The 10,856-nt window shown below is 57.7% G+C and overlaps 1 protein-coding gene across 2 annotated transcripts in view; it reads left to right on the forward strand.

Annotated features, from left to right (window-relative positions):
- LOC103615433 (lysosomal alpha-glucosidase) overlaps positions 1-10,198 on the forward strand; it is a 15,438-nt gene extending 5,240 nt beyond the window's left edge. For both annotated transcript variants that reach the window (XM_008633480.2, XM_017734115.1), the window contains exons 2-20: positions 844-1,375; positions 1,582-1,727; positions 2,651-2,816; positions 3,320-3,416; positions 4,440-4,559; positions 4,821-4,939; positions 5,009-5,140; positions 5,914-6,024; positions 6,828-6,941; positions 7,095-7,179; positions 7,514-7,631; positions 7,982-8,115; positions 8,212-8,363; positions 8,490-8,638; positions 8,728-8,869; positions 9,055-9,153; positions 9,265-9,429; positions 9,510-9,656; positions 9,864-10,198. In XM_008633480.2, coding sequence (XP_008631702.1) covers positions 854-1,375; positions 1,582-1,727; positions 2,651-2,816; positions 3,320-3,416; positions 4,440-4,559; positions 4,821-4,939; positions 5,009-5,140; positions 5,914-6,024; positions 6,828-6,941; positions 7,095-7,179; positions 7,514-7,631; positions 7,982-8,115; positions 8,212-8,363; positions 8,490-8,638; positions 8,728-8,869; positions 9,055-9,153; positions 9,265-9,429; positions 9,510-9,656; positions 9,864-9,926 — 2,781 coding nt within the window. In that variant the 5' untranslated portion in view covers positions 844-853 and the 3' untranslated portion in view covers positions 9,927-10,198. The remainder of the gene's footprint in view (positions 1-843; positions 1,376-1,581; positions 1,728-2,650; positions 2,817-3,319; positions 3,417-4,439; positions 4,560-4,820; positions 4,940-5,008; positions 5,141-5,913; positions 6,025-6,827; positions 6,942-7,094; positions 7,180-7,513; positions 7,632-7,981; positions 8,116-8,211; positions 8,364-8,489; positions 8,639-8,727; positions 8,870-9,054; positions 9,154-9,264; positions 9,430-9,509; positions 9,657-9,863) is intronic.
- The last annotated feature ends 658 nt before the right edge of the window (positions 10,199-10,856 follow it).

Genomic DNA, 10,856 nt, shown 5'->3' on the forward strand with positions numbered 1-10,856 from the left:
GGGTTGAGCCGTCGTGGTGGTCGAGCTGGGGGAGCGCTGCTGGGGGATAAACCTGTTTGTGGGGGATTAGAGCCGTTTTCTGAGTCTTTGCAGGGAGCAGGGTGAGGGGAGGAGGGTCTGAGTGAGAGTGAGGAGACGGAGAGAAGAAAGTTGTGTCGCTTTTTTAAGGTGCTGAGATTGCTCCCTGCAAACTCATCAGGAACATGAGGGTCCTCCTTTGCTTAGAGTCGAGGAGGTGTTTGCTTGAGAGGTTATTAGAATCAGCTTTTATCAGTGGAAAGCAAAGACTAATGGCATATTCCCAGCCATCCCCGGGTCTAAAACCTCTGAGTCAGGGCTTTGGATGATGATGACAGAGGATGCTCGAAGAGGACGCTCGGAGCAGAAGATGCTCAGAGCAGAGACCGCTCCACACCTTGGAGCCGCAGCTCTCAGCACCCCAGCTCTGTTCCTACAGGCAGAGCAAGCTCGGTTTTGGTTGCACCTTCCCCAGAAACACTGCAGCCCATGGATTCAGACCTGAGAAAAACTCCTTGAGAGGCCACTCTGGCACCTCCCAAAAGCAGATGGTGCTTTGTTCCCTGGGTCCGGTGGACAGTCGGGTGTCAGCATCTCCCCACACTTAGCAGGGTCAGGACCACCTGACTTTGGCAAAGCCCTCCTTTGCTGAGTTTGCCGGGCGCATCTTGGCCAAAGATGCAGATGTGATGCTGCAGGGTGCTGGGGCAGGCAGGCTCTGCCCGAGCCACAGGCATCAGGAGAGGGGGAAGCTGTCCTTGAGACCTGGGCAAGCTCTCCCCCTCTGTCTCCTTCACACCTGCCACCATCTCCCCTTCCATCCAGCCCCAGGACAATGAAGTCATACCAGAAGCTGACAACAACACAGCCAGCAGCATGCCGGGTAGAAGAGGAAGGGGCTGCCCCGCTGCCCACCGGCCGAGGGAAGCTGGCCCGGTGGTGGGTGGGCAGCGGGCTGCTGGTGGTCGCTGTGCTGCTGAGCACCATCACTGTCTGGGTGCTGCGCCAAGTATCGGGGAGCTGGCTCGGACCCACGCCACCCCCGAAATGTCTCCTGGTTCCTGAGAGCCGTCGCTTTGACTGCTACCCCGAGCGGCAGGTGGTGGTGACCCAGGAGCTCTGTGAAAACCGAGGGTGCTGCTTTATCCAGACTCCCCCACCAGCAGAGGGCAAGCGGGGGGTGCCCTGGTGCTTCTATCCCCCTGACTTCCCCAGCTACACCCTGGAGAGCCTCAATCAGACAGCGCTGGGCATGGCGGGGTTGCTGGTGCGAAGGGAGAAGGCCTATTACCCCCGGGACATCGAGAGGCTGAGGCTGGATGTGGAGTTTGAGACAGACACGCGGCTGCACATCAAGGTGAGTTTCCTGCTGGCTGCTCTCAAGAGCCTGTGACTGTGCTCCTGACCCCTGCACCTGTCATCCCATAGGTGACCATCCCTTGCTTGGACCAAGCCTGGAATCCGTTGTGCTTCAGGCATGGCTGTGTGGGGCGAAATGAGCATCTCCAGCCCTTTGCCCTCTTGCTTTGCTGGTCTTTAAAGCACTTTTTCTCCCTTTTGCAGATAACAGATGCAGCCAACCCACGCTATGAGGTTCCCCTCGATGTTCCCCGGGTGATGAAGAGAGCGGAAAACCCCATCTACAGTCTGAACTTCTCCTGGGACCCCTTTGGGGTGCTGCTGCAGCGCAAGGCGACAGGGACAGTGCTGTAAGAACACACCTCCTGCTCACGCTGTGGCAGGTGGGGAGAAGCTTATCCCACCCTAGGCAGGCTCCAGCATGCTTCCCAAAGGTTTTTCATTAGGAAAACCCATGCTGTGAGATCTCCAGCCAATTATTACTCTTTGTCTTGCGTCTTTTGAGCGGTGCTCACATGGGGATGTGGCAGCTATGGCCATGGCAGAGCTGTGTGGGATCAGCACCTCTCCAAAAACTTCCCAGTACGCTGATTCCTCCCCAGGTCCTACAGAAGCCAAACATTGTGTAGGTCCCAGCACATCACTGATAAGTGACCTGGTGGCTCAGGAAAATGGCCAGAGAACAGTTGTGGCTTTCTCCTCTCCCTGCTTTTGGGTTTCCTCAGCTGTCCAAGTTATAGGGACACCCACAGCTCCAGGCTTTATGTGGAAAAGGACTGTGGGTGACTTTGCTGTGCAGCTTCTGTCACCTCCACAGCTTTGCCCACACTAAGTTGGTGGTGAGCACCAACAGCTGGGCAATGTCTGGCCAGTGTGTTTTGGGATCCCATCCTTTCCTCCTCCTTCCCATTTGCTGGTGGCTGTGGTCCATCCTGTACTTGGGAGCTGCTTACCAGTGACAGCAGGCTGAGAAACCCCATGGCCATATCACCTTGGTGGTTAGTAATAACATGGGTGGAAACTTCTGTGTCAAAGGGAAGGCTGTGCTGTGCTGGGACAGGCTGGGTTGGGCTAAGGCTATGCCTTGTGTCCAGCCAGACCCGACTTTGCTCCTGGACCAAGGTGTTGGGGCTGGATGCAGGGTGGGATGTGCTGCTGGACTGCCCCTTGAGATGCTTTGAGGGCCAAGAGATCAATTATTGATGGATAAATGGATCCTAATGAGTCCCAGAATCCTCTCTTGACTCTCTCTTCCTTGGTGTCACCCTGGCAGGCTCAACACCACCGTGGCCCCCTTGATCTTTGCTGACCAGTTTCTCCAGATATCCACATCACTCCCATCCAAGTTCCTCTATGGGCTGGGGGAGCACCGTGGCAGCTTCCTGCACAGCCTGGACTGGAACACCCTCACACTGTGGGCCCGCGATGTCTCTCCCACGGTACATCTGCCCTCTCCCCGTGGGGGTGCAGGGGGTGAGGACAGGGGTGTCACTCTCCTGTGCTTTGGACAAACCCTGGGAAAACACGTCAGGGGAGGGCAGCAGCACTGGGAGAGGCTGGGGATGGTCGAGGCTGAGGGGCAGGTATGTGCCAGGGAGGATTTCAAAGCAATTGCAAAATGCTCTTGGCACTCCAAGGGCACTGGGTGTTTCCGCTCCACCCTACTCCTCGTGCAATGTGTTGTGGTGAGGCAGGAGGTTTCCCCCTCACCCAGCCCAGCTCAGTAGCAACCCCTGAGCTGAAGGAAGAAGCAGCTTCCCATAGCCTTAAGCAGCAGCCCCAAACCTATCCTCATTCCCTGCCTTATGCTCTGGAGGAGTGACAGATGCCTGGTTAGGTGGTGACAGCATATGCAGCTCAGGGTCGTTTATTCACCTTCAGTGACATGGGGCTCTCCTGCTTTGCCCTCTCTGCTGTCTTACCTGGCACCTTCTCCTTGCAGGAATCATTCAACCTGTACGGCGCTCACCCCTTCTACCTGCTGATGGAGGAGGGTGGAGATGCTCATGGAGTTTTCCTCCTCAACAGCAACGCCATGGGTAGGTGTCTAGGGGACCCCCGGGCCAGCTTGTCTCTGGTGAAGGACCTGGCAGATTGGGACAGATGAGAGCTGCTCGAGTGGCCAGTTTGGGAACTTGGGGCGAGAGGAAGCCATAAAAGGGAAAGATGTGGTTTGATGGCTCCGTTATTGAGCGCAGCCATCTGTTTCCTGGCTACGGCGAGGCTCTTTAGCAACTGCCGAGCAGTTTAACCACACGCCCAGCTGCCGAGTTGCCGTCAGGAAAGCAAGTCCCTTGCATGCAGGTCCATGCCCATTCCCCCTCCACCGAGATATCCTCGCCCCCAGGCCTGGTGGTGGGGCACGGCTCGGGTGCAGCTGGGGAATGCCGTCTGTCGCCCGCGCTCTTCCCAGCTGTGCTGCGCCAGCTGCGGCCATGGGATCTGCCCGTGTGTGCCAGCTGATAACACAGCAGCTCCTGCGGGCTCCTGCCGTGTTGGGGGCGGCACCAGGACCACCCGTCCCTCCCTGCAGCTGCTGCTTGCAGCCAGCTGGGACGATGCTGCTCACACCGTGGCTCCGGCAGCTCCAGCTGTCCTGGGCTCTGTTGCAGTGATGCTGCCGAGGAGGAGCTCCTGTGAGATGCAGCCACCTGAGCTGAGGTGCAAAAGCTCCTCCATGTGAAAAGCCCTTCCTAGGAAAGGCCTTGCTCCCCCATGCTTGCTTGTATGAGTAGCTCTAGATTCACTTAGGAGGGGATTTTGGAGGAGGACATGAAGGAAAGCACTGCACTTAAGTGCTTAGTCTTCGTCCAGCAGTGGAAGCTGGCACAGATTTGAGCTTAAAGAGCAGATTTTCAAGATAGCATAAATGAATGATCTCTCTGGGCTGTGATGATTTAAGCTTCCAGACACCCATTAGGATCTGCTGAGTGCAAGGCAGGGATTTCTCTATTCCCCTGAGCTTTGCCTGTGGTGCTGCCTGGGCCCCATCATGGGGGCTGAGGTCTAGGGGTTGCTCCCCAGTTGTCACTAGCTTTTTCTCTTCTCCTTCCCACTCAAAGAGGTGGCCCTGCAGCCTGCTCCAGGCCTGACCTGGAGGACCATTGGAGGGGTGCTGGATTTTTACATCTTTCTGGGGCCCAATCCCAACATGGTCATCCAGCAGTACCAGCAGGTGATAGGTGAGTGCCCACACCCCAACACAGCTATCTGTAGGCACCTTCCCCATGCCCACACCCTGTCTCACCCCAGCTTCACCACCATCCCCAACCCTCCCAGCTGGGGAGGGATCAGCAGCCCCCAGCCATCCCATCCCCAGCCCTTCCAGCACACTGTGGTCAGTGATTACCTTTTATCCTCCCTCTCCCCTTACCTTCTAATCCTTTTGAGATGCTGCTGTCATCTTGGGAAACCCCATCCATGCTCCCACTGTCCCCCTGCAGGTTTCCCAGCCATGCCGCCCCTCTGGGCCCTCGGCTTCCACCTCTGCCGCTGGGGCTACGGATCCAGCAATGAGACCTGGCAGACCGTGAGAGCCATGAGGAACTACCAGATCCCCCAGGTAACCCCTCGGGCCTGTGGGGCAGGGGATCCAGTCTCCATCACCCATTCCTGAGTCTCCTTCCCGCAGGATGCGCAGTGGAATGACATCGATTACATGGACGGGTACCGGGACTTCACCTTGGATTCCCAGAAGTTTGCCTCCCTCCCCTCGCTGGTGCAAGACCTCCACAAACATGGGCAGCACTACGTTATGATCTTGGTATTCCCCCTCCTCTCCCACTGTGCTGTCTTTGCTGCAGAGCTGGGATGTGAGACAGGGATGTAAGGGATGCTCATGGTCCCAGCTGGTCATCCCCAGCCCTGGGGATTTTTGCAGAAGGCCAGTTCCCAGTGCTGGTCAGGCAGCTGGAAACTGCCACTGGAAATGCCCCTAGTGCAGGGACCGTGGAAACACGGGCCAGGTTCTTGTGCTGTGCTCCTGCCTTTCTGTGGGTGAAAGGATGACCCTGACCCCTGTGAGAGGAGGAATGGAGGAACTGTGGGTCAGGCAGTTTAACTTGTGGGTGCTCAGCTCAGGTGCCCTCATATCCCCAGAAGTGCTGGGATCTTGTGACCTGGCTGTGATGCTCCTTCTTCCCTCTGCAAGAAGTGAGGGCACGGGTTCTGCTTGCTGGGGGCAGTGGGGACCAGCAGGTCCTTGCAGGGGAAAGTTGGATTTCCTCCTCATTGAACTCTCTGTGGCAGCCCAAGCCTGTCCATGACCTGACATTTCTTGCATGAGCACAAGATTTCTTGTATTTGTCCCCCCCTCCCCAAAATGCTGTAACAGGTCCTGGGGACTTGCAGAAGTGGCATTTTAGAAAACATGCCTGGAAGTGTTGAAGCAAGTTTCTCTTCCCCTTGGGGGGAAACAGCCGCTGTGTGTGGGCTCTGGCTGACCCTGTCTGGGTTCTCTGTGAATCACACCGGTCTGGCCAGGGTAAGGAGCCACAGCCTGCCTGGGGTGGCACTAACCCTCTGCTCTGTCCCCAGGATCCTGGCATCAGCAGCACCAGCCCTCACGGCTCCTATTGGCCTTTTGATGAAGGCTTGAGACGGGGCTTGTTCCTCAACACCACACAAGGGCAGCCACTCATCGGGCAGGTGAGGAGCTCCAGGGGGAAATCCCAGCCCCGTGGGTTGTGCAGTACCAGGGTTGGGATTTCATCACAATGGAGGGAAAGTCGAGTGGCCAAGGGACTTCTCTGGGATAATTGCCAGAGCCTGGCTCAGCCCTTATCCTCATGTGTCACCTCCTGGTGTCTTCACCAGCCCTGGGAGCCAGCCCCTGCTCAGCAGATGAGCCTGTGGAAGTCATATGAGCTTAACGGAGTCAGCAGTGCTGCCTAAGGCTGGTCATCTGATTTCTCTCCCTTCCTGTTTCTGGGGTGAGGGGAGGTTGTCTGTGATGGACGACATGCCTCCAGATCTGCTCTGCAGCTGTTCCCTCCCACTTTGACCCCCCTGGCTGTTTCCTCCCACTTGCTGTCCCTCGCCATCTCCAAGGAGGGGTATTTTGATATAGCCTAAAAACATGGGGGAAAATGAATCGGCTAAAATTCCTGGAATGAGGCAAAGCACAGAAAAATCCTTACTTTTCCCTGACGTGTTCTTGGTGAGGTGATATCAGGCCTTGTGCAAGTGGGGGCGGAGCAGCTGCTCCATCAGCTGCCACTGCCCATGGACTATGGGGGCTCCGCGGCACCTGGTCCTCCTGGTACCGTGGAGGTAGGAGGGATGCTGTGTGTGTGTAGCATCCAGGACTCGAAGCATTGGCTGGGTTTCTGTCTCATTGCCTGTTTCACCCCCAGAAGAAATCCCTGGCATGCTGTGGTACCCTGTTCCCCATGGCAGCTCCCCACAAATCCCCTGCTTGCTGAACCTGTGCATTTGTGCTGTCCCCACAGGTCTGGCCTGGTTTCACTGCCTTCGCAGACTTTTCCAACCCAGACACACACCAGTGGTGGCTGGAGAACCTGCAGCACTTCTATGCCCACGTGCCCTTTGACGGCCTCTGGATCGTAAGTCCCTCCTTGCCCTTGGGTTGCTCCCTGCCCAGCTCATGCCCAGTGTGTGTCCTGGCAGGACTGTCCCTCAAATACAGCTTTTCCAGGTCTATCCACTAATCCCCAAAACCACACCCTTGAAATTGCTCCACAATTTTCTTTGCTTAGGACATGAATGAGCCATCCAACTTCATGGATGGGTCTGAGGATGGCTGCCCCCCGGGAGACTTCGACAGCCCACCCTACACTCCGGGTAAGGAGGCTGTGCTGGTAGGTACTGTGTGCTTTGAGAGCGCTGCCAACTGAGTGTGGTGGGGAAAACAATTTCTAAGAGACACTGTGTCTCTTTTACACCCTGAATGTCTCCATCCCTACTTGCATGTGCCAGTATCCGTGCTTAAGCCATGCACATTTGTTAGCGCCATGCCAGGGTGCAGGATGGGGCCATCTGCATGAGCTCTCAGCACTGGGTTGGCACTGACAGCTGGTTCCTGTGGGAGGGTTGACCCAGAGCCAGCAAGTCTGGGGAGTCCACGTCCCCTGCATCCCATCACCACTGGGTCCACCTGAGCTCTCCCTCCTGGCAGCCGTGCTGGGCGATTCCCTCTCTGCAAAGACGGTGTGTGCCTCAGCAAAGCAGAAAGCCTCGGTGCACTACAACCTCCACAACCTCTACGGGCTGATGGAAGCCAAAGCCACAGCAAGGTACCTGAGCATCCTGCTTCCTGGCAGCCTGGGGATGGGTTGGGACAAAATCCTTCTCAGAGCTGAGTAGGAAAAAGATGCGGATTTGAGTGCCTGATCTGAAGGGGAGGAGCTCTGGCTGCTCACAGCCTCCAGGATGGGAATAACCCAGGAGAAGAGGGGAGATGACACTGCCCTGGGAGGGATGGGTGGATGCGGCTGGTCCTGGAGCCATGCCTTTCCCATACTGCTCGGGCTGACCCTCCGCCCCTCTGCCAGGGGGGAATTCTTCCTTGATTGCTGTGGGATAAAGCAAACACCTGGCGGGCTGCTCTTACCTTCTGCCCCCAACTCTCCCTGTTGCTTTCCAGCGCTTTAGTCCAGATCCGGGCTAAGCGCCCCTTCGTCATCTCCCGCTCCACCTTCCCCAGCCAGGGCCGGTACTCAGGGCACTGGCTGGGTGACAACCGGAGCCAGTGGAAGGACATGTATTACTCCATTCCAGGTGGGTGGCACAGACCCCCTATCAGCACGCCGAGAGCTTTCTGCTTGTTTGGAGATGTCTCTAAAACTGTGCCCTGCTGACTGTCCCTGCCCTCAGGGCTGCTGAGCTTCAGCCTCTTTGGCATCCCGCTGGTCGGGGCAGACATCTGCGGCTTCTCCGGCAGCACCTCGGAGGAGCTGTGCACCCGCTGGATGCAGCTCGGTGCCTTCTACCCCTTCGCTCGCAACCACAACACCCAGAACGAGAAGGTCCAGGACAGTGTGGCTGGTGGGAGGTGTCCTAGGGGTGGGATGCAGGATATGGGATGTGGAATGGGGGATGCAGGAGGTGGGGTTGGGGGTGGGACAGCTGCTGACTCCCTGCATCTCCCGCAGGCCCAGGACCCAACGGCGTTCAGCCCCGCAGCCAGGACGGCCATGAAGGACGTGCTGCTGACACGCTACTCCCTCCTGCCCTTCCTCTACACCCTTTTCCACCATGCCCACCTGCAAGGGGACACTGTTGCCCGGCCCTTGTTCTTTGAGTAAGACCATCCCCACCGGGAGCTGGGGAGACGCGTGGGCTGAATCACGGAGAAGCGGCCGATCGAGCGGCATCTCCGTCCTGCCACAGGTTCCCTTGGGATGTGGCCACATGGGAGCTGGACAGGCAGTTCCTGTGGGGCCGGAGCCTGCTGGTAACACCGGTGCTGGAGCCTGGGGTGGACTCAGTCACAGGTTATGTCCCCCAAGGCATGTGGTATGACTTCTACACGGTGAGGAGCATCACAGCATTTGGCTGGGGGCCGGGTGATCCCTGCTTGACCCTCTTGGGGCTGTGGGTGGGAGGCCCTGGCTGAGCCCAGCAAGCCCTGATGGAGGAAGGGGCGGGGATGGCTGCTCCGCAGACCCGTGTCTGAGCCCTGGTCCCTCACACCCACGTCTCTCGCCGCCTCCCCAGGGCTCCTCAGTGAACAGCAGTGGGGAGATGTTGAAGATGTCAGCCCCTCTGGAGCACCTCAACCTGCACATCCGGGAAGGTTCCGTCCTGCCCACCCAGGTGAGTGTCACCTCCCTGGGCGCTGTCCACAGCGCATATGTGTCCCCCAGCACCTCAAGTCCTGGACCCCCATGCAAATGGCCCTACAGAATCCATGTCTTTGAACCCCAGAAACCAGGAACCACCACAGAGGTGACCCGAGGGAACCCCCTGCGTCTCATCGTGGCCTTGTCCTCACATGCCACTGCATGGGGGGACCTTTTCTGGGATGATGGCGAGAGCTTGGACACCTTCGAGCAAGGCAACTACTCCTACGTGGTGTTCAATGTCACACAGGTGGGATTTGGTAGGGAGGGCAGGAGTGGGGGGTCCCGTGGCACCTGATCACCTTGAGCTCATGCTGTCCTTTCCTACAGAATATCTTCACCTCCACCGTCCTCCATGCCAGCACTGAGGCCACCAAGGTCACCATTGGCACACTGAGCATCTTTGGGGTGCAGAAGCCACCCAGCAAGGTCCTCCTGAACGGCCAGGAGAAACCCTTTTCCTACCTGGACAACCAGGTATGGCCCCATTTCAGGGTGCCCTTTCCTGGGTGGGGGTTCCCATCCTGAGGGTCTCCACCTCTCCTCCTCCAGGGTCACAGTGTGGCCAAAGAGGGGGGTGAGGACTCTGTGTGGCTGTCCTGCCATAACAGGGTTTAGGGGAAAGCGTTCTCCAGTTCCCTCCTGCCAAGGCTGTACCCCAGAATGTCTCCTCTCCCCCCACAGGTTCTCACCGTGAGTGACCTTGGCATCAGCCTCAGCCAGGGCTTCTCCCTGCAGTGGCTGTGAGCAGGGGGCCGTGGGGTGACCCCCACCTCACCAGGACCACCCACCCGGGAGATGCTGGATGCTCCAGCCCCTGAAGCCAGGATGCTGCCATGGAGGGGGCATTGGGGACTGTCACCTGCTGCTGTGTGTCCCCCTCCAGCACAGCTGGGGACAGGGGGTGTGGGATGGGGGCTTGGCTGATGCGTGCCCCGTGCACGGTCCTGGGTGGGTGGTGTGGGTGGAGGTGGGGGTCCCTGCGGTCCCTGCTGCAATAAAGGCATGTGGAGAGCTTGTCCTGGGAGCACGATATGGGGACAGAAGGGGTGGCATGGGGGAGAGGGGTGGGCAGCCAGTTGCTGTGGGGCCCCCAGTTTTAGTTCCTGACCTCGGTTCTCCTCTGACTCCCTCCCCCTGATTTCAGCTGCTCAATTTCAGCCCCAATCCAACCCCCCCCAATTCCAGCCCCACATCCCAGACCCCCAGTTTCAGACACTACTTTCAGCTCCTCTGTTTCAGCCCCTGACTCCAGCTCCCAATCCCACCTCCTTGATTCCCCTCTTTGATTCCAGATCCCGCAATCACAGAATCGTTTAGGTTGGAAAAGACCTCTAAGATCAAGTCCAGCCTTGGACCAATCACTTTTTTAACTAGACCATGGCACTGAGTGCCACGTCCAGTCATTTCTTGAACACCTCCAGGGACGGTGACTCCATCACCCCCTTGGGCAGCCCATTCCAATATCTAATCACCCTTTCTGTGAGGAAATTCCTCCTGATGTCTGACATAACATCCCCTGGTGCTGCTTGACCCTATGTCCCCTTGTCCTGTTGCTAGTTGCCTGGGAGAAGAGGCGGATCAAACACCAAAGAACATCCTTTCTTAAGAAAAATTTCACATATTCCGCATCTTGCAGCAGTCCCAGCCCCTCTCTGACCTCGGGCTCGCCAGAGC

This window comes from Corvus brachyrhynchos, unplaced genomic scaffold (genome assembly GCF_000691975.1).
Source record: "Corvus brachyrhynchos isolate BGI_N302 unplaced genomic scaffold, ASM69197v1 scaffold5, whole genome shotgun sequence".
NCBI classification, from domain to species: Eukaryota; Metazoa; Chordata; class Aves; order Passeriformes; family Corvidae; genus Corvus; species Corvus brachyrhynchos.